The sequence below is a fragment of the Podarcis melisellensis genome, assembly GCF_964234715.1.
Source record: "Podarcis melisellensis genome assembly, chromosome: 8".
NCBI lineage: Eukaryota > Metazoa > Chordata > Lepidosauria > Squamata > Lacertidae > Podarcis > Podarcis melisellensis.
The window spans coordinates 64,564,171-64,592,113 of record NC_138540.1 but is presented as its reverse complement, the minus strand read 5'-3'; the positions used below and the strand labels follow the sequence as shown (position 1 = coordinate 64,592,113).

At 44.8% G+C, this 27,943-nt stretch overlaps 2 protein-coding genes across 2 annotated transcripts in view; one reads left to right on the top strand and one right to left on the bottom strand.

Annotated features, from left to right (window-relative positions):
• Window positions 1-1,056: 1,056 nt before the first annotated feature.
• On the top strand, window positions 1,057-15,755 carry PAFAH2 (platelet activating factor acetylhydrolase 2). The gene is made up of 10 exons (XM_081921508.1): window positions 1,057-1,596; window positions 4,174-4,324; window positions 4,991-5,087; window positions 7,638-7,706; window positions 8,048-8,189; window positions 9,678-9,791; window positions 12,103-12,194; window positions 12,342-12,512; window positions 13,739-13,887; window positions 14,113-15,755. Exons 1-10 carry the CDS (start codon window positions 1,507-1,509, stop codon window positions 14,205-14,207), a joined length of 1,170 nt encoding a protein of 389 aa, XP_081777634.1. The 5' UTR covers window positions 1,057-1,506; the 3' UTR covers window positions 14,208-15,755.
• Window positions 15,756-26,483: 10,728 nt separating this feature from the next.
• Window positions 26,484-27,943, bottom strand: part of SELENON (selenoprotein N) — a 117,070-nt gene continuing 115,610 nt past the window's right edge. Inside the window, exon 13 of the transcript XR_014170974.1 lies at window positions 26,484-26,529. The gene's annotated coding sequence lies outside the window, so the exon portion shown is untranslated. The remainder of the gene's footprint in view (window positions 26,530-27,943) is intronic.

Sequence of the window (27,943 nt, the reverse complement as noted above, 5' to 3'; positions counted from 1 at the left end):
AATGTATCTGTGCTCCCCAGCTGCACCCCTGTATTCTGGCAGTGAATGCTGTGCAGATTAAGTGCAGATGAAACTTTCCATTATCATGCTGATTCATCTATCTGCTGGAGACTATTTCGATCCCACTTTTTAAATCGAGAAAGGAATTCACTTTGCTTTAAATTCTCACGTGACTCTACCTAGTCAAAACAATATGCAAACCAGAACACAGCTATCCTTTGAAATATGCACTTATCTGACTTTTACCAGAGTTATCCTACCCTATAAAATGTGCATGAAAAATACAGATATTGGCAAAAAATAAAATAAAAATTAAAGCCTTTTATTAGACGAAATTGCTTGAAATAATTAGCGTACTAGACAAAAATCCATAGCAAAAATGTGTATGAGGAGAGATATGCACCAAAATGCCTTTAAACACTGGCTGAAAACTTTTCATGGCCAAAGTAAACAAATAAAGAAAACACATTTCCATAATAGTGAGTTGAGGGTTTATGGTTGTTTTTTTACACAGTTTTTATTGCTATGTAGATTTTGTTGTAAACTGCTTTGATATATTTTTTTAACGACATAGCGGTACATAAACAGCTAAATAACAATAAAAGCTTCATAAATTCCCAGAAGCATTTTACAAAAAAAACCTCAATCGGATGTGGAGAGCTGAACTGAAGACTGGAGGAATGTTAGATCGTAAGCATGTGCGGGCAGAGACCATCTAGTTTTAATTGATTGTACTGTATGCCAGCCACTCTGGGAGCCTTTGGCTGAAGCGGGGTGCAAACTCTTCGAATAAGTAAACAAACAAACAAACAAACAAACAAGAAAACCCAAATCGACAGATCTCACCCAGAGTTCAGCTGTTGAGAAAGAGTTCCCCCTTCCTTTTGTCTTTCGCAAAAATTGTGACGAGTCTGCGCCCAAGGACGCCAGAAAAACAAACCAAGCGCTGTGTCGCAAGGCGCGCGTGACGGAGGGCAGGGCAGGCGTAAGAGGATCCTGAAACGTGACAGATCCTCCTTCGGAAGTAATCGCCCTTACTTGACAAATCGTTGAAAGGGACCAGGAGGGTCATCTAGTCCAACCCCATTTCGCCCAACGTGGGGCTTGAACCCAGAACCCTGAGCTTAAGAAGAGTCTCATGCTCTACCGACTGAGCGCAACGAAGCTGGCTTGGGCAGCGTGAAGGGGCGCGGGATCCTTCCGCTTTCTCGACTTCTGCACCTTAAGCCGTTTCTCTCCCCCCTTTAGAAGCAAAACACTACAGAGCCCAACTCGGGTCCCGCCTCCGCCTCCCGCCTCCCGGTCCCCCGTCTCCGCCCACCGCGCCTCGGAGGCAAAGGGCGCGCCATGCCGGCCAATGCGCAAGCCGAGCGTCAGATTCGCCTCTCGAGGCGCAGCAGGAACCGAAGGAGGAAATGAAACTGCCCGCTGGCGTCTTTCTCAAATAAGGGGCGCCCGCGGACCCGACTTCTTCGGCGCGTGCTGAGAGCGAAGCAGCAGGAGAGCATGGGGGTCACCCAGTCGCTGGGGCTGCCTCATGGGAAGGGAGCCTTCCCGGTGGGCTGCACGGATGTCATGGTGGGGCAGACGCCAAAGGTACCGTGATTTGCTGGGACGGGGGCAGAAGTGAGGCTGGCCCAGCCTGTCAGCTTGGAGGGTCAACGAAGAAGGGAGCAGGGCTCCGCCGACCTGCTTCTTGTGGCATTTTTTCCCCTATTCTCCCTACTTGAAAATAGCTGGGGGTCTTGGCGGGCCACATAATGGGTCCGTCCCCCCGCCTGTGGTAGCCATTGTAATGCGCTGTGCTAGCTTGCTGTGTGGTTTTTTTATTGCTTTGCTGCATTCCTTACATTGTATTACAAGTGACAAGTTGAGTACAGAACTCTAGGATTTTGATCGCCAGTGTCCTTCACAGGCGCTGAGCTCAGGGGCGGCTGGTGGTTTACAGACCACAGCTTGGGAACCCCCAATTATGTCACACCAATTATTTCCCATCCCTTCCCCCTTCAAAAAAAAAAAAGGCTGGTTGGAGAGAGAGGATATTCTAACACAGCAGTTGTATGAATTAGGCAATTAGCAGTTTTGTATCTTGCCTTTATTATTTTTATTCATTTATTAGATTGTTATTTTTCTCACCCTCCACCATGATGTCCCATGGCAGGTTACAATTCTTAATTAAAAATATTTTTAAATCAGTTCAAACAATTTTCAGGGCAGAGAAAATAGGGTGGGTTTTTTTTAAAAAAATGTGTATATCACATTTCTAGCCCACCTTTTCTCTGAGGAACTCAAGGTGGCATTCCCCACAAAAACCCTGTGTGGTAGGTTAGGCCGAGAGGCAGTGACAGGCCCTAGGTCACCTATTGAGCTTCATAGCCTAGTATGGATGACCACATAATGAAGGTGGCAGCCTTGCCTCTGTGGGGAGGGGGATTCCACAACTTAGGGGCTGCCCCAGGGAAGTAGTTTCCCGGCCACCCCGTCTACCCTTTGCACTTCAGGTGGTGGTGAAACTATCCAGAGGGTGCCCTCTGCTGGTATCGTTGGTATCTCTGGTGTTTTGTTTTGGTGACTCACTGTCACCAGGAAAGCCAGCCAAGGTTCTTTCGGGTGGTGGGGAGACAGGGTTGGGCACAGAGGGAAAATGAATAATCTGGATGTCATCTAACAAGGTGACCAACTTGCAGGAAACAAACGCAGCCTGCTCTGCTCCTGTGCCTTCAACATATTATTTTTATTAATTGAACATATGACAAGGAGAACATGCCTGATCTATGCCTTCCGAAGTAAGGGCATAGCTCTGGCATGCTCTCTTGTGTAGCAGGGGGTAGGGAATCGCAGATCCAGGGGTGCAGATGCAGCCGTCCCAGCCTCTTGGTTTGACCCTTGGCATTCTCCACAAGCCACACCCCCTCACTGGCCTTGCGTCACTCCCTGAGGTGACAGGAAAGTGTCCTCTGAACCCTGATACTGTAGTGCCTCTTGCTTACTTGGCTAGAGGAGAGGAAGAGGTTTGTGTGTTGTATGTTGAAACAAGCCTACTGTTCTGTGCAAAATATCCATATGCCTGGCACATTTTTACCTCTGGAGTCATCCTCCACTGTCATGTGGCCCCCAGAGGGCTGCCTAGGGTGGAATGTGGCCCTCAGGCTGAGAAAATAATAATAATAATAATAATAATAATAATAATAATAATAAATTAAATAAATAAATAAATAAATTTATTATTTGTACCCCGCACATCTGGCTAGGTTTCCTCCCCCTTTTGTTTCCTCCCCTTTTGTACTGACTGAATTACATTAGGGCATAGGATGGGAACTGGGAGGCTGTGCCCAAAGCTTCACAGAAAAGGTGGGATTAGGAAAACGGGCTTTTTAATTTTCAAAATTAACTTTTTAAAACAAAACAAAATGTATGTGGTTACAGATAGCTAGATTTCCCCTTGTCCTAGGCACCCCTAACCCATGAAGGCACACATCTGATAGTTATTTTTTGTTGACAATAGCGCTCTGACACCCCTCCCATGCTTTCTGCAATACAAATGTTAATGCTACCTAAAATATGAATTAAATAAAAAATAATCATGAGGTGGTTATCTGTTGCTTCACAGAAACGTTAATAAATGTTAGCTTGTTATACTCATCAAATGTATCCAGACTCTGAAGAGAAGCAGCTAAGATTATTGGTCCCATATAAATGCAACAATGCTGGTATTCTGTTGGGCTCTTCTGATTTTGCTATATAATCAATGAAGTCAGGCCAAATTTGTCTTTTTTGATTTGTCCCCTAAATAATCACACTTTAGTGATCAACTTCTCTGAAACTTGCCAAAAACATACCTTTTTATACCATGCCTCTATCGAAAGGGCCTCCACATATTTCCAGTATCTAGAGATGAATAGATCTGCAGCCATCAAACCAAATCCAAGTACAGTTTTAACTTTTCCCATCTTTGTTCTGGTTGCCCCCAGATACTTCCCAGTGCCAGTGAGGGCTCTAGTAACAAGTCCTGGGCTGTTACTTGGATTAATTTCAGTAAGCGCAAAGGAGACGACCGTACCTCATTCCTACAGACTTTAATGAAGAAAAAGGTGGTGATGGGAGAAAATGTGGAGTCCTCCTTCTCCAGGCAGGTGCTTGAGTTTACGCTACAATCTCTCTCCTCTTCCTCAGGGCCTCTTCTTCCGCTTATTTTACCCCTGCATCCAGCAGGATGGGGCAGAACAGCCCTTTTGGATCCCTCGCTATGAGTACTACTATGGAATCTCTGACTACCTGAACATGAACAGGAAATGGTGCGCCCCACTGCTTAGCGTGACTTTCGGTAAGAGGTTTGCTGGCTGCCAGCATCTTGGTGCAGCGGTGCTGCTTTTGTGCCCTTCTTCTACCTGTAACCCTTAAGATCTTGAAATTTGCTCATACCAGCGGTACCATCAGGGCAGGACTTTGGGGCAGAAGCTTGGGGCTTTGCTTAGCAGAATGAACTGGAATTCCCCCGCCTCCCAAATGCAACAGTTGCTGGCTTGCAACAATTTGAAGTAACATCATATCTGCACCATATGTTTAAAGTACTTAGAGTCCTGGGAACTTTAGTTTGCTATGGGTGGCAGGAATTGTAGGGGGTAAACTACAGTTCCCATGATTTTTTGGGGGAGGAGTCATGTGCTTTAAATATATAGTGCAGTAAAAGCAAGAGAGGCATAAGATCAGTCAATCCAGTGTCTTAAATTTACTTAACTTGTGCCACCAGTACAAGCAAAAACTATGTCTGGTAGATGCCGCTAACCTGCAATGTGCACCTTACAGGGAATGCAAAAGGGTTGTGCCTTTTGTATCTGAAACAATTCTGAACTTCAAGAAACCACAAAGAAAAGATGAGAGAGTGAAAGATTTTCTTGGGTAGCGTAGCATAATTGGGATAGTAAAGCACTGACCACTTGCTTCATAACAAGTCCTTGAAACATTCATATGTGACCATTGATTTCCACAGGTTCGTGCAAGATCCCTGTGAGCTGGGATGCTCCTTTTAAACCATGTGCCCACAAGTATCCGTTGATCATATTCTCCCACGGATTAGGAGCCTTTCGGTAAGTTTTTTTCTGCTTACATTTCCTTCATCTTTTCAAGACCTCCTGTGGACTGATAAAATGGACAGTGCAAATGATAAAGTGAATGATGATACGTGGCTTGTCTGGTACAGTATACGTAAATCCACCACTAATGCAGTGTTGTGTTGCATCAATGACATGTTGCGAGGTACACCTCCAGAAAAACACACCCAAGTCTAGAAGGGCCTTTAGGCTGGAACGGCTGCTACTGGGTGACTGTAGAAGGAGAGGAGGCCCAATGGAGCTGGCCTTTCAGCAAAGGACAGTAATGCTGGGAAAAACAATGGATTGTCACCAAGAGGTCACTGCGTTAGCCTGTTGCAATCTACAGTGGTACCTCGGGTTACAGACGCTTCAGGTTACAGACTCTGCTAATCCAGAAATAGTACCTTGGGTTAAGAACTTTGCTTCAGGATGAGAACAGAAATCGTGCACTGGCAGCAGCGGGAGGCCCCATTAGTTGAAGTGGTACCTCAGAGTAAGAACAGTTTCAGGTTAAGAACGGACCTCCAAAACAAATTAAGTTCTTAACCCGAGGTACCACTGTACCTGGCATTTCTTTGGCACTTCAGAGTATCCAACATGCGTCACAATTTTTAGCATTCCTGGAGTTCTTAAAACAGGCAGTGTTCCTTGTCTGAGTGGCATTTTTGGGCACAATCATCTGGAACAAGAGCAGTCCTCTAGCTGCTTATAGGGCACTAAAACTGCCAACAGGTTTGGATCTATTTCAAGAGGGATTGGAAAGATGCCTTAGATGTGAAAAACCTGCTCTCTGCCGTCCAGTCTTCCCACAAATCCTTGTGAGCTCATTAGAAAGCACCAAGGGATAAATATCGACTAGAACGGCTTAGTTCACATGAGCCCAGACACATCTTGGATTAGACTTTGGGTGAATGGTTGTTGCTTTTTAAAGTGCTTTTAGTGTTAGCTGTGATCTTGTGTTTAATTCCCCTCCCAAACTGACACCCCGTTTACACTACCATTGTAAACAGGATTTCTATGTAGGAAGTTGCAAGGAACCATAGAAGTCGCGTTTTTCTTTGGAGGGAGGCTGAGCAACAGCGAGGCTAGTACAGCCAGTTTCATACCATACACTGCGATAACATTTTAAACACTCGTGACTTTTCCCAAAGAATTCTGGGAGTTGTAGTTCGTTAAAGGTGCTGGGGCTTGTTAGGAGACACCTATTCCCCTCACAGAGCTACAATTTCCAGACGTCCCTGGGGAAAAGAATTGATTTTGTTAAACCACACTGTGAATTCGTACCTCTATGAGGGGGATAGGAGTCTTCTAACAACTTTCAGCACCCCTAACAAACTACACTTCCCAGGATTATTTTATGGACGCTATGACTGTTTAAAGTGGTGTCATCAGGCTTTAAAGGTACAGTGTAAAGGTGATCTGAAGGAGCACGGAGGGGAGGGGTGCCAGGTTTTAGTGTACTGCACTCAGGGCTGCATGCGATTCAATATTTTGTAGAAGATACTCCTCTGGAGGTGTGATTTCAGGTGACCCAAAGCTTACTGAGGGGTGTAGAATGCCAATTTCTGTTCTGGGTCATCGTCACACCTTTGAATGTTTTGCCAGCAGAGCAGTTATGTTCAGAGAAATGTATTGTGCATCTTGAAGAGGACAGTCTCCTGGACAGAGAGAGATAGCATACACGTAGATTAATTTTTATTTTGAGGTTCAGGAGCAGACACACTTTGGTTCAGGACTGGCTGATCTGTAGCCCAGGTGTTGGGACCTTTGGTCCTCTGGGTGCTGCTGAACTACAACTCCCATCATCCCTTGCCATTGGCCATGCTTGCTGGGTCTGGGAGGAGTTGTAGTTCAACAACAACTGAAGGATCAAAAGTTCCCACACACTTCCTGTGGCATTCTAGATGTTACTGAACTACAGGTCCCATCATCCTAGACCACTGGCCGTGCTCAGTGGGGGGCTGATGGGAGTGGTAGTCCAACAAGATTTTGAGGGCACTAGCTATGTAGTAGATTCCTAGAAACAGATGCATCCAACATATTTTAATAAGTAATTTTAGCTTATACAGTTGTACCTTAGTTCTCAAACAAAATGCGTTCAGGAGTCTGTTCAACTTCTGGAACTGTTTGAAAACCAAGACGCAGCTTCCGGTTGGCCGCAGGATCATACTGCAGCCAATCGGAAGCCGTGCCAGACGTTTGGCTTCTGAAAATCGTTCAAAAAGCGGAACACTCTTTTCCGTTTTTTGATCGGGAGCCAAAATGTACGAGTTCCAAGGTGTTCGGCAACCAAGGTACAACTAAATCTTGCATTTTATTCGTATTTTACATTTATTTGTATTTTCACTGTTTTAAAAAAACTTCGTTTTTAACTTCAATCTCTACTGAGAATTTTAATGCATATTATATAGTCTTGGTAAACCACACAGAGGTTTTATTTACAATTAAGCAGTACAAAATTTCTGTTAAACGAAACAAAAATCCAGAGGAATTACAGGGGTCTTCCACTATTTGTAACGTTATCTTCTCTGTTTCAATTTCCAGAACTGTGTACTCTGCCATCTGTGTTGAAATGGCTTCGCGTGGTTTTGTGGTGATGGCGCTTGAGCACAGGTGAGAGGTGGAATCCCTTTAGAACAGGAAGACATCCCATTGTTTGTGTGCTTTGGTATGACTCTGATATTTGACTCTGATATGCTGCAGTTGCCCACCTCACTCACGTGTGCATTTGCTGGATTCATCCACGGTTTGTAAGCATCTGTTCCCACAATTCCAGCAGTATGAAAGGGATGCTGGTGTCTAAAAGAGCAAAAGGAGAGTGTGTGAAATAATCCTGTGGGACTAAAATACATTCCTACAATCTTGGTTCCAACTGGGACTCTGGAAAATTTGAGGTGCTGAACTGGACCCGTCTTCTTTGCCTGACTGCCTGTACTTGGTTTGTTTTTCCCCAGAGACCATTCTGCCTCTGCCACTTACTTTTGCAAGTTGGATCCTGAAACGCCAGACTTCCCTGAGGCTCAGATACAGGAAGAATGGCTCTCGTATCAAGGGGTGCCGAAAGGTCAGAAGGAGTTTCGCTTCCGAAACCCACAGGTATGCTCTGATTTAAACACACACACACACACACACACACAAACATTTGTTTTGTTCTTAGTCGACTCCTCTATAGTGCAAAGAAGAATAAATATTTGAAATATACTTGGAGTCGAGTGTAAATTTCATTCTCTTTATTCAGCTCGTAACAGGAATGAATGAAACTTTCCCCAAAACGTCTAGCTATATATACATTATTTACACAATGGGCCCCGCGTGATTGGCTAATTCCGGGCTACTCCTGTAGGCCAGTCAGGTTGCGGATTCACCTCCTCCAGAAGCCTGATTGGCTGCTCCTTCAGGCCAATCAGTTTGCTGATTCAGTTCATCCAGGAGCCTGATTGGCTGCTCCTGCAGGCCAATCAGGTCGCTGATTCACTTCCACCTGGAACTAGATCGGGTGGCTCCTGCAGACCAATCAGACCGCTGCATTCTGGATCCTATTGTTCTAGGATTCAGCTCAGTACATAACAATATTAAAATCTTAATATCCCTTGGCAGACGTCCCTGCTAGCAACCAGTCCAAAAAGGTTTTGTAGTACTTTTTTTTAAAAAAAAAGTTTGAGCACCTCTCTGTGTGCCCTTGCAGCTTGAACTTGGCACAAAGATTGTGTTTTTCAAAATAGGGGTGGCACCCTCCAGATGTTACTGGACTCTAAATCCCATCATGCCTGAACATTGGCCATGTTGTCTGATGGAAGTTGGACAACATCAGGAGAGGTACATGCTCCTCACCGTTGGCTGAACTTGGATCACAAAGAGATGAGTGTTTTCAAGGTATTATCAGCTGCTGTGATCAAAGTCATTTAAGGTAGTTTACCACTCCTCCATGCCCGTGCCCAAAAATCCAAGAAAGGTTAACAGAACATTGATCTATAGAGTCTACTGTATCAGTAGGGGAAGTTAAAACGTGGGCTGTCAGAGGCAAGGCCTTCATAGTGGTGGCCCCAAGGGTGTGGAAGGTTCTTCCCACCCTTGCAGGTTTCAGGGTTGCCTGAAGAAAAGGGTGGTTAGACCTGTCATCTTTTGAAAATTGTTTAAAATATGACCCTGCATAAATAAATAATAAAAACCCCATAGTAGATTTTTTGTGGCTGACATTTGGTTCTTTGTCAGGGACATTTGACATGTCTCTGGGTGCTCTTCTCTCTGCTTTTTATGTTTTTTATTTTCATTTCCAATTTTGCATTGCAAAATTTGGAGGAGTTCAGATCTCAAAGGATGGCTGCGTTTCAGTTTGTGTATTGTTTCAGAAAGTGTGAATTTGATCCCTGATCCCTGCTCCAGACTAATCACAAACTGTAAGCAAGGTTTGCCCTATGGTTTACAAATTGTGATTTGTTAGTAAGAGTTAAGCAACAAGCCTGGATGGCAGGCTTTCGACTCCTATTCTGTTTTCACACAAGCACTTTTAAATAGGGCTTAACCTCATTAAAGCTAGCTAACGAACAAGAGGATTAATCATAGACCTTCTTCTTGTTGTTGCAGCTTCATCAAAGAGCAAACGAATGCATACGAGGACTTAAGTTGATCCGGAGCATCGATAGCGGCAAGGATGTCGTCAACCTCTTGCGCACAGATTTTGATCTGTCTGTGCTGAAGGTAAAACACATTGCGCTTGTCCGATCTGTCATGTGATGTGAGGCAACCATATACCTTACTTAATGGCTTGCCAGACAGCAAACAGCACTTAATTCTAAATAACTGCTGCTACTAATTTCTGTGCCACAGCTGAAGTTTGTGTTCACAGCTGCTTAAGGTAGGTCGCCATTGTTCCCATTTTACAGATGGGAGGACTGAGGCCGGTTGCTCTGTATTCATGGCAGAGAAGATATTTGAATCTAGGTCCCCATAAGTAGCTCTCAAGCTTGAGGAAATCTTTTCTATGTCAGCTTTGTGTGCTAAGAAACCAGTGTGTATTGCTGGGGAATCTGGGAGCTGCTATTCTTTCTCCCTAGCGGCATCCCAGTGGTAGAATGCTCTCCCTCAAGAGACCTGCCTGGTATCTACATCAATGTCATTTCAGTGCTAGATTAAGAACTTTTAAAAAAAATTCCATAATCTTTTAAATCTAACCTGTTATCTCTTGCACTTCTTTGTGTGTGTGTGTGTGTGTGTGTGGTGTGGTGTGTGTTGGGGGGGCACGCTTTTAATGGATCTCTGAACTAGAGGCAGTTGTACCAATTCACCTTGCTTCCGAAGTCAATACAAGGCATACCACTGCAGGATAAGCAAACATAGTAGCAGCAGGCAGGAGAGAGAAGGAGATGCTGGAAGCTGAGTCAGACCATTGCTCCATCTAGCTCAGTATTGTTGACACTGACTGGCAGCATCTCTCCCGCATTTCACGCAGGGGACATTTCCTGCCTGGAGTTGACAGGGATTGAATCTGAGACTTGAAGAACACACCACAGATGCTCTGCCACTGAGTTGAGCTACGTCCCTTCCCTGTGGCTGGGGCAGCAATCCTTGATGTGAAAACAGGAAGGGTGCAAGCATGCTCTTTTATGAGTGCCTATGTGCACCTGTAAAACTACTGTGGGCTAGTCCATTAGGGCAGAGGGGACACTGTCCCAACAACCTCTGTCTACGTCCCCCCCACCTGCCCTTTTAAATCCCACCTGGGGGTGTTCTCGGCTATCAGCTTCCTCCTCCTTAGCCTCAGAGTTGTCCTTGTAGAACTCAGCAGGGAGGAAGAAGGGAAGACAATGAGAATTACTTTGCTCTGGCTCTACATTCCGTTGGCTTCCCTGCCTTCTGCCCTCCCAGTCCCAATAGGCAGCTGCCACCACTGTGTAAAACATTGCGGGGTATACATGGAGATGATTCACGCAAGCAACCTCGGGCTTCTTCCGTTAACAGCCTGGCCTCACTCGCACCCACCTCCCATCTGCCTTCCTCCTCCTGAGGCCTCCCTGTGATTGTATCCTTTGGTCACCAGGGGGAGCCAGACCCTGTTTTGCTTTTCTCAAAAGGTACATCTTGGCCACGTGGGAGCAGAATCAGCAGAAAGAAACAAAAGAAAGGCTCTCCAAAGCATTTTGTTGCTGCCTCTCCTTTTTTTGTTTCTCTTGAAAAAGCGAAATCCTTCTGTGTCCTCTCCTAGTCCCTTCTTGCTTTCCTCCTCCTGATATTTAGCAAGCCTCATTCACGTTACCAGCCCTGCAGAAGCTGTTGCATCACGTACCCTGCTTCCTGCAAGACCTGCCAGCAGTGGCTTCTGCAGAAAGCCACCAAGGAACCTTATGAGGCAGGGGGGTGGAACCTTCTTTGGCTGCACAGGCCAGATCCTTATCAGGAGTGGCCGCATGGAACATATTTGGCAGGTGGGCGATATGGTGCTTTGAAGTCCCAGGGTCAGGACTTCAAAGCACTTTGCAGGCAGCAAGGTTCTACTAAAACAGAGGAGGGAGAACTTCATTTCAGCAGGGGTTTCAATGCAAGCCCCTTCATGATCAGAAAGGGGTTCATACTGAATCCTGCTAAACTGACCAACCAAACTCAACTAGGGGCGGGGTGTTTTCTGGTGGGGACCCCCCCTCCCCGGGAATGCCTCCTTTTGCTGGTTGGTGGAAGCCTTGGCTTTCAAAAAACCTTTTAGGCAATTGTGACACTTTTGTTAGCTCAGTTCTGCGTTTTGATTCATTAAACAGGTTGGACAGTGCTAACGTTTAAACCCTTGGGGCTTTTTAGGGATTGTTTGTACTATTTGAGTCAAAAGAGATGGTGTCGTATTTTTAAACCAATTCAGGCAACAATCGATTCAGGAGTTCCTACAGTTCATTGAACATACAATTTCCCCACATCTTGTAGCCACGACTCTCTTAGCATTCCTTGGTGATAGTTTGTTGAAGAATGAAATCTCTGGGGGAGTGGCTTCAACTTTCAGAGGTTTCCTTCCCTTCCATTTCAGGACAACGTGGATTTGTCCAAAGTCTCCGTCATGGGCCACTCTTTTGGAGGAACGACGGCTGTGCTGGCTCTTGTTAAAGAAGCCCAGTTTAAGTGAGTATGCTCTAGAGGCTGCCTGGGAGACTTTGGGGCAGCCTATTTTTAAAAACTTCAGAGCGGTAGCTGGGGACGTCCTTCTAGTAACACGCTGCCTGGTGGGAATCCAAGGCCTTGGTTACCTGGTTTTATCTCCCCCTGCAGGTGTGCTGTTGCCCTCGATGCCTGGATGTTCCCTTTGGAGAACTCTGTCTACCCGAAAGTGACCAAGCCGGTGCTTTTTGTCAACACCGAGTCCTTCCAGACTGCGGAGAGCGTGGCCAAAATGAAAAAGATCAGTGCTGTGAGCAAGGAAACCAAGGTTATAACCATCCTGTAAGTCTGAAGGTCTGGACTTGCTCAACTGGTGTGATCAGAGCTTTGTCATAATACAGCTCTACACAGGGAGTAAATGAGTGCAGGTTTGCAATCTGAAGCAGCTGTGACGCATAGAGGAAGCGAGGAGGGGGAATGAGACAGACAGGGGAGGGTTGAGATGATAAGCAGAAAAAGAGATGAAAACCAGTTTGCAAAAGCACAAGGAAAGGATAATAAAACATAAAAGAGGAGTGCGGAGTCCCAAAAGAACCAAGATAGGATCAGCCATCAGAAATGATATGCCGCCTTGATTCATACTTAAAATTGTTCTTTATTATTGCAGTTCTTTATTATTGCAGTCACAGATCAGCCACTAAATTACAATCAAACACATGCAATTAGCAATTTACGAGCCAGCAGACTATGAAAAATTAACAGCCCAGCCCAAAATCTAAGACGTGTGTGTGTGTGTGTGTGTGTGGTTCACTGGTATGCTTAGGATGGATTACTGAGTAAGAAGATCCGGTTCCTAGTCATGCATTCTGATGCACAGAATTTTGCCATTTTGGTAGTAATTTCATTAGGGGTGTCTTGACAGGAAGAGGAGGGAGGTGTAAAAATTATCAGCTCTTCCTGAGGAATTAATTTGAATGGGTGTAAGGAGCAAATGTCTTTATAGTATGAACAGTACAGTTATGCACGCTCAGCCATTTTGATGCCCAATTGACAAGGGCAGACACACTGGTTACACATTTACCAGTATGGCAAGTGCTAAATGGTTAAAGCAGGTCTAAGTGAAAGCTCTGCCATAATATTTGGGAATTTCTAGAGCGTAAAGGTAACCGGCTAGAATGAAGCTTTTGCTGCAGTTTCCAGCTGCTGGTACACTCAACAAACTTAAGCTGTGCAAAGTTCATTTGGGATTTGGAGGTCAAATTCGTAGGAAACTATTTTTTAACCAGCAGTTAAATAAACGTGGCATTTTCCCTTTAAAGAAGGGGCCTGGTGGATCAGACCTAAGGCTGGGGGAGAAGTTTGATTCAGTTGTGTTTAAAGGCAAATGTACCTAATCTGCACTTTCCAAAGTGGCCTCATCCTTCGAAATGGGCACTTCTCTGAATTTTGTGCTGCAGTTTTCCTGCCAACTGTTGTGTGCAAAAATGCATATACTAGGGCAGTGTGTGCATACAAATGCATATGTTCATGAAAAGAGCATTGTCAAAGTGCTTGTGTCCACTTCTCAGGGGTACAGTCCACCAGAGTCAGACTGATTTCACCTTCCTTGCCGGGAACCTCGTGAACAAAGTCTTCAGAACCAGAGGCACCATCGATCCCTACCAGGGCCTTGACATCACCAGCCAGGCCTCTCTTGCCTTCCTGCAGAAACACCTCCGTAAGTCAATGTGGTGGTCGTGTTTATGGACTGTGCCTTTAGAGGAAGGTGGGGGTTGTTCCAGCAAGCTGGGAGGGTTTTAAAGAATTGCCATTTCCTCTGGGTGCTAATGGATCCAGTGGTATTCTTCCTTTTAATGCTTGTAGCGGAGCCTTGCCAGCAGTTACATCATGTGCAATAATCATCTTCCTAGGCTAATCCCCATTTCTTTTCGTCCTTCCCTAGAGCTGAAAGAAGATTTTGATCGGTGGGATAGTCTTCTGGAAGGCGTTGGTGATTCTGTAGTTCCGGACAGCCCTTTGCAGAAGTCCAGCCTCTAGACCTGGGGGAACGAACTTAATCTCTCTCAAGTGCTTTTGGCCAGTCTCTGTTTTCCCCAGCTTATGAAGCTGGGAGGAGCACGTTCTAAAAATCAGTCACTGTCCAGACACAGCACCTGCTATCAACTTCATGGTGGGTTTCTTCTTGCTGCTGAAACAAGAGTTCCCTAAACATGCTCCTGATCCCTCTAGGACTACAGAGAGGTGATCAGAAATGCTTCCATCTTTTGGGCTGATCTGTCTGTTCCTCTGTGATTGTTTGGAGGAATAGAAATAAGGGTTGTCACTTTGGGGACCCATCCTTGAGGAAGTTCTCTTGCACAAAGTCTTGCAGAAATGAAAGGGAGCTCGACCACAACATAGCACGTTTGGGTTGAATTCCATCTTTGACGGCATCCTTTGCCATACAAAATTAGCAGAGTGCTTTCTTTGGAGTTGTGAAACATTTCTGAACAAGACAAAAAATGTCAGCCAAATAGTGGCATTAAGTGAATGAAGGATTAGGCCTAGTGGTCTACAGCTCACCATAGAAACTAGAATGAAGATTATCCCAGGTTGGAGAAGTTCAGTGCTGTGTAGAAGCATCTCTCTCTGAATATTTTCTTTATATATACCAGTTATTTCACAGATGTTCTCAGAACTATCATCATCTTTCAGATTGATTCCTCTTGGTGCCTCTGTAGGCTTTTCTTTTTTTTAAATTGTACCCAAACAGTAATGCAATCTCTTTGGGGCATAGTGAATCTCTCTATACAGTTACAATAGGCCAAATGTAGCAAAGATGGTGTAGGGAAGCAATTGCGACTTTGATTTCTACAAAATGGAGATCCTGGTCCTTAAATATGTCTTGAAATAATATCTTCTGGCCCTCACAACTCCTTTAATCATGGAGGAAGTGGGCATTAGCCGTAGTTATACACCTGTGTGAGATGGAAACTCTGCTTCAGCTGGCCTGCAGGCTAAGAAAAGAACTTCTAGTGATACCATCATAGGGAAGGGATGCCTTGTGCCAAGAATGCTCCTGGGGGCGTGTGAGCCCCAAAAATGTTAATGCAGCTCAGCAGGAAGGCCAAGGCTGCATCCCAGAACCCTTGAGTTCAATAGCAAGGCTTGAACCTGCAACACATGAAGTACTTGCCAAATTGCTTTGGAGCACTTTCCAAGCAGCACTCTTGCATATCCTGTATGCACTTTAATTTTGGACTTAATGGGGAAAGTAGCTAAGAGTGCCACCTTTGAGTCTTGCTGATGAATGTGAGTGCCAGGTATATCTAACCCTGTCCGGTACAAGGTGTGACCCACCACATATGGTGGATCTTCCCGAATGCTTGAATGACCCTCCTGTGTTTACTGTATGCTCGAGACAGCAAAAACCAGGACCTAGTTTACCTCCACCGTGTTGCCTTCTCCAGCCCTGGTGCAATTCCAGAAAGTGCACAGCCCTAATGTCCCTCTTGTGTCCGTCAAAAGTGCCTGCGTTGATTTTTGTTTGTTTGAACTCTGTTGAATTGGAAACTTGAGCTTCATAACATGTTTATATACAATTCATTTTGCTTGGACTTTTTATTTTTACAAGGAGGGAGGAGACAGTGGGATCACAGGACAGAGCAAAGGGCCCTTCTCAATAGCCACTCAGCTTATATGGTTAGGGGGAGAGATAGGCAAATCTGTCAATTTCAGTTTCCATCCATTTTTTAATTTTTCCAATCTTCAGTTATCCACATTTCCACGCCAGTTTGCAATTTTTTGTCTCAAAAGCGCTTATTAAAGTTCATCAGCATTTTATTATGCATTTCTTCTAATGTACATATTTTTCTATGCAATTTTGCCTAATATACACATTTTTGCAAAGCAGTTTCCCCCAGATTAATGCACTTTTGTATTTTATATCCAGTAATATATATGCATTGTTATGCACACTTTTCCATAGTGGATGCGTTTTTGTACACATCACTTGGCCGGAGAAAGGCATTGCAAAATTTGGAAAGTACAAACGTTGGAGTGTGGCTGTGTTTCGGTTTACATATCATTTTGGATTACCGAAACCGCAGGCTGATTCTCTGGAAGAGAGAACCATTTTGTACACAGCAGTTGCCCAGTTTCACACATGAACTGAGTCCTCCTTTCAAAGCCTTTGGTGCTTAACCCAACCTGTAGATAAATGTCGAAAGCAAATTGTGTGCTAGTGGATTGACATCCTGGATCTGAAGACAAAATTGCTTTTCCACACAGCAATGGTGACAGAACCCAGAATGTGATCCAAATTATTCTTTGCTGAATAAAGGGGGCTGTTTGATCATGACAGGGAACCGATCTCCAGCAACGAGAACGGTCCACTTTTGGCTGGGTGCAGCAAAGTCTTGCTGTGACATCTGTGGCTCTGCGTGGTGGTTGCTGTGAGCCTCTGTTGGTGAATGAAAAGGCGAACACAGAGAACACAGGTTGTTGCTGCCTCCCTCTTAAGAATGATCAAGCAGCTTATGCAACACAGGCTGAAGAACCAACTTTCCCACAGTCATGTCCAGCCTCTTTGCATAGCCAGTTACCACAGGATGCTTGAAATCGAAGCCTTCCGGTGCCCTTTGGCTCTTGCAGGTCCTCAGGGGACAGTGGTGCCCCCTCTTGCATGCTCTGCTGCTCTCCCCCCACCCCCACTGCCCCACTTCCTTCCTCCACCAGCACTGCCCTAGCTAGGCAATGTAGGCACTGTCTTTCCAACCCCACACACAGATGCCCTGGTTGCTCACTCGCTCTCCCCACCCCCCAAGCTTAGCAGGCAGCGGTGAGAAAAAAGCAGGTTCCTTCATCTTTCCTCCCCAAAAACAGTTTTTCAGTGTGGAGGTTGGGGAAAGGGTTTTTGAAAAACAAAGGAGGAGGAATGTTGTGCTGACTGGTGCTTGGGAGCACTTTCTTGCCACACAATGATGTCTTGTTCATTTGCCGCCACGTTGCCCCTATCCTCGGCCTGGCATGCATTTGGAGGCCCCCGGGCTGTGAGGGCCCTAAATTTGGGCCCTGGCCTTAATAACTCTCATAAAAACATTGAAGCTGGCCCACATCACATGCACAGCATACGTGTAAAGCATGTTTAGCGCACATTTAAAGCACCATGACTTTCCTCAGTGAATCCTAGGAGCTGTAGTTTGGTAAGGGTGCTGGGAATTGTAGCTCAGGGAGGGAGGAAACTGCAGTTGGGGAAGAAACCAAGTCCTCAAAATGTAAGGTGTAAACCAAGGTGCCCATCACACATACAAAAGAGCTGGATGTGGATGATCTGTTGGCAATATAAGGCCACGCTCAGGACATATATGTGTTGCCAGCTTAAAGCACAAAGAGGCTGCCCCCTGCTGCATTTCTAAAGCCAGTGTGGTGTAGTGGTTAGAGTGTTGGACTGGGACCTGGGAGACCAGGGATCAAATTCCCATTTGGCCATGAAGCTCCCTGGATGAGCTTCGGCCAGTCACTGCCTCTCGGCCTAACATACCTTGCAAGGCTGTTGTTGGGTTAAATGAGGAGGGAGAGAACCATGTACACTAACTTGAGGAAAAGGGATAGAAATGTAATAAAACAAATGAAATAATTTGTTTCCCCATATCTGCACCCTCCAACTCTTATTCAATGAGGCCATCATCTGTGCATGTGCTGTCATCTGTGCATGTGCACCAGCCACCTAAAATGTCCACAGCTCAGCATAACCGCAGCTTAACATTTTCAAATTGGATGGAAGCTGGTTTGAGGGAAGGCCATCATTCAGCAGCATTTCTCAAGAAACTGGGTACTTGGCTTCAGATCCCAGCAGTGGGAACGCACTGGAGCCTGAGTAAGCAGTAATGTGCTGACAGCCTCATTCTTTCTGTGGAAGAGTCGCTAAAGAGGAGCAATATTCATAAGACTGCTGTGGCACACCAGGAAAGATCTTGGTTTGGGTCAGTCCACGCCCGCCTCCTGTTTTCCATCTCCTGTTTTCACCCTACGATGCCTCTCCCTCCTTTCTGCACGAGGTGATGGAATGCCAAGAGGCAGCTGTCATGAGCTCACCTTGCCCACAACTCTGTCACCCTCTCACTGACTGTGCTAACAGAGCAGCTTTCCTGGTGAAAGGCTGCTTCCCATCAGGGCTTAGGCCAGAGCTCTGAATCACACAAGCCAGAGGGATCCTAAACAAGGAAAGTATTTTCAATAGAAAATCCTTTAAAATCTACAGAGAAGTACACGTTTAAAAGAACTTATGAAGTGATCCGAGTGCTGTGCGCTTACTCCGTTCTTTGGGAGCGAAGGGAACTGTACAGGAAAAAAAGCATGGCTGACCCTGTATAACGTCCCCCAAAGAATTATGGGAAGTGTAGTTTATCCCTTGTGGAACTGCAACTCCAGCACCCGTAACAAACTACAGTTCCCAGAATTCTTTGGAAGTCCTATGCTTTAAACGTATGGTGTGCACACAGCCTTGCTCTGTGCTTGTTAAATGTGCACAGTGGCAAGGAGTCCCATGCAGTAGTCACAGAGAGCGTGGGAAGCTGCATACACTGTTTTAAAGGGAATGGGGATGGAGCAGGGAGACAGCATGCAGCCTTTAAACAGTCTCAAGGATTTTAGATGCTGAAGTGGACTGTTACCTAATTTACAGGTCACGATCCACCCAGATTGTATCAGGTGAGCAGGGCAGTTTTCTCCTGCAACCCTAACTGATGAGATTGTAGCCAGGGGTTTTGCAATGTGATCAGTATTGTCCCTCTGAGATTGATGGGACTGTGCAGGGGATGAATGAAGATATAGGGGTTGAAAGGGGTCAGAAAGGGCCTAGGGGTGGGAAAGAAGCTTATATGGTATAGTGTGAAAAATTAAATTAGGAACTTGATGTTGTTTAGTCATTTAGTCGTGTCCGACTCTTCGTGACCCCATGGACCAGAGCACGCCAGGCACTCCCGTCTTCCACTGCCTGCTGCGGTTTGGTCAAACTCATGTTGGTAACTGTCCAACTATCTTGTCCTCTGTCATCCCCTTCTCCTTGTGCCCTAAATCTTTCCCAACATCAGGGTCTTTTCCAGGGAGTCTTCTCTTCTCATGAGGTGGCCAAAGTATTGGAGCCTCAGCTTCACGATCTGTCCTTCCAGTGAGCACTCAGGGCTGATTTCCTTCAGAATGGATAGGTTTGATCATCTTGCAGTCCATGGGACTCTCAAGAGCCTCAAAAATAAAGGGCCCGGGCATGCACAGAGTGTACCTTCTTTGTCAGTGAGGTACCTCTGTGTTTAATAATATTTTTTGTTTCCGTTTTATGAGTTCTGGTAATGGTGACTGGTGATTAATCAATGTTGATTACCCTATTTTTCCACGTATAAGACAATTTTTTTGCTAAAAAATAATAATCAAAAATTGGGGGATGTCTTCTACACAATTGGTGAATGCACAGGCTCTGGAAAGGGCAGCCCAGGCTTGGGCTCAGGCTCTGACCCAATTTCTTAATTCAGGGTTCAAAAAAATAGGGGTTGTCTTATACATAGGTGTGTCTTATACACTGCACTGAAAAATACAGTATATTTATACTTCTTGACTATTTTATCTACATTCCTAAGAATTTGAGTTGGGGTCAATGACAAGCTTATGATGGAGTCAATGAACTCAGATGTATGGGAGACCCTGTTAAGTCTCTGGCTCTCCTGGTCACTGCCAGACTCTGGGGTCATGATGACAGGAGAAGTCTTTCAGCTGCCACCCAGTGCTAAGGCGCACAGAGGCCGTTGTGAGAAAGACTCTTGTCATTTCCTTTCATAACAGCCTAAGAAGGCGACTGGTGTGGAAATCACAGCCCACTCCCACCCTGAATCAGCATTGCTAGGGATTTGTTCTGACAGCGACACAGAGCACAGAGAATTAGCTTGTCTCACCCAATTCGTCCTGGCAGCGCTAGAGAAAGGCGCATATCAGGTTGTGCAATGTGGTTATGTAACAGGGCTGGGGCGGTGCAGGGAGCATCTTGGGCAGCAAAGAGAGACAGTGAAGCTACCTCTGGAGGTGCTTGCGCACAGCAAAGGAAAACTTCACCCCTGCTCTCAATGCTGCTTGGCTTTTGATCGCACACATGCTGCCGTCCTCAAACAGGTTTTCATCTTTCAAGTGGCATCTTGCAGGTGGCAATGCACAGGGGGCAGAAAGCTTTCATTGGGAGCAGCTGCCCCCCGCCACCCACTGCAGCCCCAGACATGCATTTGTTTCTGATCAAGATGAGGCCTGACAAAAGCGAGAGGAACGGCCTTCCCCAGGGAGCGGTGGACAGCTGTAAGGGGCAGTGCCGTCCTGCCTCAGACATATGCCGGCCCTCCAAAGCTAGATTTCCTCCTGCATTTCATGACTGCAATGTAGCCCAATAACTTAAATTGGGGGGGGGCAAATGTGAGTCCCTTTCCACACTAAAGCCAGGGACCTATGGTCCAATGCTATACTTCATGGATTTTAGGTGTTCCCTATAGGAAGCCATTAGGCTGCATTTCCATATAAGGCATAATCTGAGTAGGATGTTTAATTATGGAAGAACCTCTGGCTTCAAAGCCAAAGGATGAATTAAGAGTTCTCCGAGTCTCTTCCACTGATACAGTTGTATAATCTTTCGGCTCCATTAACTCCACCACCTGTCATTGAAAACTGGGACTCAAGCATCTTCCTCCAGCCGCCCCCACTCTTTTTAATCTCCATTTTACTGTATCCTAGACAAAAACGGTAAGCTTGCATGCAAACACAGGCTGAGCATAGGGAAGGAAAATCTGGTGTTAAAAACAGTGACATGAAGAAGAGCTATTTTCGGTCTTAGGCAGTTTTGATCACATAGCTTTTCTTCAGGGCCTCTGAGATTTATTCGCTATAGGAAAAGCGGATGTAGTTAGCATATTAGTCATGCAAATGTGCCCTGCTGGAAATAATGTACATTTGTGATATCATAGCAGATCATCTCCTCTTTGGGCACTCATAAACAAGAAAAATCGTTTGTGTGTGTATGTGTGTGTACGGCCACATCAAGGTATTGACGAAGGCTATTTCCAATCATTCAAATTATGTATTTAGCTATGGCATTTATTTTTATTCCGTGTTACCAAAAGCAATCTACATATTCATCAAATACGAACACTGACTCTGAAAGCAAATCTAGCTTTCAAACATGTTACATTTGCATTTAATTTCTGCACCTCTGTAGCAAAGCTTTCCAGTGAGCACTACACTTATGGGAGCCAGGGGCAAAGAGGGGAACAGCTGGGTGTCTGCCAGTGGTGGCTGGTGCCCATTGGGACTGGTTAGGTGGAAGACAGAGAGCCCGACAGTAGGCGGAGCCAGAGCCAATGGCTGACGGAGCCAACTCATTCTAGTTTTGTCCCCATCCTCCTCTCTGTAGAACTCAGTATTCCACAGGGGCAACACTGAGACAAAAAAGGAGGAGGAAGCTTACAGCCAGGGCCAGCCTCTGGACAGGTTATAAATAAGGAGGGAGACAACTGCAGGCTAGCTGTTGTCTGCAGACCACAGTTTGGCAATTCCTGATCTAAGTGATCTTGCAGGTCTCCTTCTGTGCAGATGGTGCTGTTTTGGCTGCATCAGGAACTGTACATGGAGAATTGAGTTCACTATTAATATGTAGCAGGAGTAGGGAGCCAGGTAGGGCTACTTATCAATGATCTGATACCACAGGTGATGGCACAGCGAGTCACAGGCACTGACAATCAGCTGGTTGTTGGCATTTACCAAGCCCTGTGTCTTTGCAAGCACCTCCAGTCAGCTGGTTGTTGGCACCTGCAAAGTTCTGTGCTTTTTGCAAGGACTAGCAATCATGGGGGTCCTTGCAAAAGCACAGGACTTTGCAGGCATCACCAATCAGCTGACATCAGATGTAGGGGATCTTGGGAATGAGATGGCTTTACCAGGCAAGAGGGATGGTCTACCAGGCTAATTATATCTGCAGGCCAGAAGTTACCCACAGCTGGTATATAGGATGGCAACTCAGCTTGACAGGAAAGGTGCTCCCACTACCTGATAATTTTAGTTATTATCTCCTTTCTTCTTTTTAAAAACTGTATTAGTTTAAAATGCACAGAAAACAAAGAGAAAGAGGGGGAATTTTTCAGGCTTTAATAAAAAAAAAATCTGAATTGATCATGTACAAGGTTTCAAATACAAGCAATTGCAATAGCTAATTTCAAAATGCATATGCAAAAATCATGGGAAAGGATTAGTTAAACATTACTGTATATCCAGAAACATACACAAAATAAGAAAAGTAAGTATAAATATAAGACTACATTCTCAAACTGATTATCTTAGAAGATAATCAGAACCCAAATACAAATGGCTATTTTGAGGCGTACCTCAACTTTACAAATGGGACAAATAATATGATCCAAATCAGTCTGACTTAATCAGTTTTTCTAACAGTACAAGAAAATGCAATCTCCTTTTACGGTGTGGCCTCCACCACTCTCAGTGTTGAATAATGAGCCATCTGTTCCTGATAAAATTTATTTTATTTTATTTTAGAGTCTACGTTACAAGTCCTCCTGGCTGCACTGGCAAGGGGTTCCTTTTTTGGGGAAGTGGGGTACAGTACACACTTTAAAAAGTTTCCCTATAAAGATTCATACATATGTGCAGAATTGTGGGATTGGGTCAAAGAAAATACCTAGTCCTCCAAACTGCTGTTGTACAAATTATTTCTGATTTTTTTATATATATATATATATATATATATATATATATATATATATATATATATATATATGCAGGTTTTGGTGTCCTCGGGTGTCTTCCCGTGTAAAAGTTGGGGTGTCTAGGCGACGTTTCGACGAGGTCTCACTCGTCATCTTCAGGCTGGTGCTTTCGGCTTCTTGTTACTGGAACAGAGCAGGATCTCAGTGTTTGAGTTCCTATAAATACTGTTGAGGGGGTGTGGTGTATAGCCTCCAATGTTCTGGGCAGAGAGGAAGTTCCCAGGCTAGTGTGCCTTTTCTTCTTTTGTTCCTTAATTACTTGAGGGATATCTTGAGTGATTTCTTGAGTGATATCCTGAGTACCACTTAGGTGGGTCATTAGGTGTGGATTAGTTGCTAAAGTCTTTGTGTCTTGACCTCTTGAACTTTGTGAAGAGTTTTTCTGAGAAGATGGCTGTACTGCACTTAGTTGTGCTCTGGCTTGGCTTCGTGTATAGGGGCGAGCTGTGGTTTTGTGGCCTGTGTCAGCCAGATCTGTGTAGGGATTGCAGGGGGGTGCAGCATCCGGAGGTGCCACCATGGTTTGGCTACTGGATGGTGTCTGTAATTTATCTGTGGAGAGGGTCTGGGTTTGGGTCTGGTGTGGTTGATTGGTGATAGCGTTCTGTGTGCCTCTGGATCTGGTGTCAGTTTTTGTGGGGAGGGCTAATTTCCAGATGTCTGGCAAGCGGGATGTGTCGTCACGCTTGTTCATGTTGTGAGGGTGTTTCTCTATCTCGATGGCTTCCATGATTATTCTCTTGTGGTGATGTTCCATGTTAAAGAGCAATTTGGAATCTGCAAAATTAATTTCGTGTCCTGTTTCTTTCATGTGTTGGAAAAGAGAGGAAGTTTTTTCTTCTTTTTTGACGGCATTCTTGTGTTCTGCGATACGTGCATTTATTCGTCTGTTTGTTTGTCCAATGTACGTGGCTGGGCAGACTTTGCAGGGTATTTCATAGACCCCTTGGTTTTCCAACTGGATTTTATCCTTGGGGTTTCTGAGGATATTGGCTATTTTTTGGTTGGTGCAAAAGGCTGTTTTGATATTGTGTTTATGGAGGATTTTGCTAATTTTATCTGTAGTGCCCTTGATATAAGGAAGGAGGGCCATGCCATTGTTTTCTTCTGTGTCTTGGTTTTTGGGGGGTGTTTCTTTTTGGATTAGCTTCGTAACCCTGTTTTGCTGGTATCCATTGGCAATTAACACATTTGAGAGATTCTGTAACTCAGTTGTCAAGTGGTCTTTGTCAGCCAGGCGTTTGGTTCTGGAGATGAGAGTCTTGGCTACGGAGTTTATTTGTGCAGGGTGGTGGTGTGATTGTGCATGTAAGTAGCGGTTGGTGTGTGTTTTTTTTCCGGTAGATAGTGTGTCCTAGGGAGCCATCAGGTTTTTTGTAGATTAGGACGTCAAGGAAGGGAAGTTGGTTGTTGGCTTCTATTTCCATAGTGAATTGTATTTTGGGGTGTAGGCTGTTGAGATGTGTGAGGAAGCTATCCAGTTTTTCTTTCCCGTGTGGCCAAATTACAAAGGTGTCGTCAACATATCTGAGCCAAAGTTTGGGTTTGTGTTCTGACTTGTCTAAAGCAGAACACAAGAATGCCGTCAAAAAAGAAGAAAAAACTTCCTCTCTTTTCCAACACATGAAAGAAACAGGACACGAAATTAATTTTGCAGATTCCAAATTGCTCTTTAACATGGAACATCACCACAAGAGAATAATCATGGAAGCCATCGAGATAGAGAAACACCCTCACAACATGAACAAGCGTGACGACACATCCCGCTTGCCAGACATCTGGAAATTAGCCCTCCCCACAAAAACTGACACCAGATCCAGAGGCACACAGAACGCTATCACCAATCAACCACACCAGACCCAAACCCAGACCCTCTCCACAGATAAATTACAGACACCATCCAGTAGCCAAACCATGGTGGCACCTCCGGATGCTGCACCCCCCTGCAATCCCTACACAGATCTGGCTGACACAGGCCACAAAACCACAGCTCGCCCCTATACACGAAGCCAAGCCAGAGCACAACTAAGTGCAGTACAGCCATCTTCTCAGAAAAACTCTTCACAAAGTTCAAGAGGTCAAGACACAAAGACTTTAGCAACTAATCCACACCTAATGACCCACCTAAGTGGTACTCAGGATATCACTCAAGAAATCACTCAAGATATCCCTCAAGTAATTAAGGAACAAAAGAAGAAAAGGCACACTAGCCTGGGAACTTCCTCTCTGCCCAGAACATTGGAGGCTATACACCACACCCCCTCAACAGTATTTATAGGAACTCAAACACTGAGATCCTGCTCTGTTCCAGTAACAAGAAGCCGAAAGCACCAGCCTGAAGATGACGAGTGAGACCTCGTCGAAACGTCGCCTAGACACCCCAACTTTTACACGGGAAGACACCCGAGGACACCAAAACCTGCATTCCTGTACCCGTGAAAATCTACGAAAGCATATATATATATATATATATATATATTCCAAGTACAGCTGTAAGAGGAGATGAATGGATGGGAATAGCCAACCATCCCTATTGGAATTCCTTGCATGGTTGTGTTTAAGATACCAATTGCCTCAGAAAAGGAATACATTTTAAAAAGCCCTGTCTTATCTTTAGAGAGCAGCATCAGTTCTCAGCCCTTGTGGACTTCAAAGGCTTTGACGGCAGCTGAGCAGAACTTTGGTTTTCAAGTGAAATCTGACAGCATCAACAGGACATGAATGTCTTAATATGCTAAATCTGCTTGCTTTTGGCAGGGTGGTGGTGCCCTCACAACACATCCTTTCTCTCTACCACCCCCAAGCAGGGATGTGTGTCTCTAGTAATCTTATTGAACTTGACCCCTGGAAAAATTCACACAAGTCATCTGAACAGATAAGTTTGAGGCAATCTGTTTCTGTGTCTCACTTCTGCCCTCCCACATTGGCTGAGGAAGGTTCATTAGCCAAGGCCAGGGCCTGGGTTCCTGAAGCTGACCCTGATTGATCGTTGTCTTTCTTAAGTCGCTTTAAAAAGGAGGGAGAGAATTGTAATGCTCCTACAACAGTGAGCAACCTTAGGCTGGGAAGTGAGGTGCTTGTGAATCATACAAAGGAAGAGCTGTAGCAAAGTGGCAGAGCATCTGCTTTGCATGCAGAAGGTCCCATGTCCAAGCCCTGGCACCTCCAAGGAGAGACCCCTGTCTGAAACCCTGGAGAGCAGCTGCCAGTCAGTGTAGGCAATTCTACACTAGAGTGACCAACAGTCTGACTCTCTATAAGGTAACTCCCAATATTCCTCCAGATGAAGATCAGTGGACAAAGTACCATATTTTTTGCTCTATAAGACTCACTTTTTCCCTCCTAAAAAGTAAGGGGAAATGTGTGTGCATCTTATGGAACGAATGCAGGCTGCGCAGCTATCCCAGAAGCCAGAACAGCAAGAGGGATTGCTGCTTTCACTGCGCAGCGATCCCTCTTGCTGTTCTGGCTTCTGAGATTCAGAATATTTTTTTTCTTGTTTTCCTCCTCCAAAAACTAGGTGCGTCTTGTGGACTGGTGCGTCTTATAGAGCAAAAAATACGGTACTTGTGCTCCTTTTTTCCGTGGCATTTTTGTCTGTCTCTCAATCCTGCCCCATAGAAAAGTGTATTTAGAGTTTTTAGATTTAGATTTCTAGATTTCTAGAATGCTTCTAGAGTGCACAAAGCAATATACAAAATAAAACTTTAAATAAAATGCATGCTTAACAAAGGACCTTTGAGTCTTTGCAGATAATTGTTCGCACAGGGAATTATTACTATTATTATTAAAGAAAATTACACAAACATTAAAACATCCATAATTAAAATAAACAATAAAACAATCCCATGAAAACATTAAAACATAAACATCCATAATTAAGAGACAATAAAACAAATCCATTAAAGCAACACAGCAATTAAAAACGAGTTGTACAGAGTTGTACAGCCTGGAGTTTCAGATCCCCAGAAACATGTGGCACAGGCAAATTGCATTTTCCCAGTCTTCAAACTAAAAAATAATGTAGCTGGGAAAATGTGGTACCTTCCTCAAGTTCAGTGGTTCCCAAACTTTCTCCCCCATGGAACACATGAAAATTGCTGAGGGTCTTGGCAGACCACTTCATGGTTTTTCTGCCTACTGTAGCAGTTGTAATGCCCTATGCTTGATGCTGCATGGTTTTTAATTTTATTTTTATTGCTTCTTTTATTTATTATATGTTGTATTATAATTTAAATTCTGTGGAATTCAAACTCTAATGCACATTGTGCCCTATCCCCCATAACAGATTTAGGTGCACATGTGGTGAGAGAAGAGGGGAGACAGTTCCATTGCACCAGGTAACATCCTTGTGCTGACAGAACATGTGACTTAGTGCTGCTTCGAGAGTGACCCTCAGTCTCCCAGATTATTTCACAACTAGTAAGGGCTGGCCCTACCATTAGGCAGAATGAGGCATCTGCCTCAGTGGCAGGTGGTGGGAGGCAGGGACCAGTGGTGAATTGTTTGAAGGTACTGGAAGAAAGTGGCAGAAATTTGTATGGCACTATAAATAAAACAAGTAAGTCATATGAGCACCTAAGCTAGTGGAGTGTTGTCTTAACTAGCCTGTCCAGCTTTTGATGAGTGAATGGGAGGGAGCTGCCTTATTGTCCTTCTCTTCCTGGCAGCAAAACATCATGGAACAACCCTGCAATTAGTTTCCGCTGGAAGTGATTCCTTTCTACTTCCTGGCAGCAATACAGCTCAGCCCCTTGAAAAATCCCCATTCCTGTTCAGCAAACATTTTGAACAGCTCCATTGTGCTTCCCTGACTGTATCTTTGAGAAAAACAAGGTGATTGGGCCAGGATGAAGAGGCCAGCATTTCAATTCTTGGCCGACCGCGACTTCAGTTGGGTCAGCACATGGATTAGACCAGCACTGTCAAATTATAGGCAGCGAGGAAAAGGAAGTCCCTTCATTTTAATCTCCCTCCCCTTTGCTT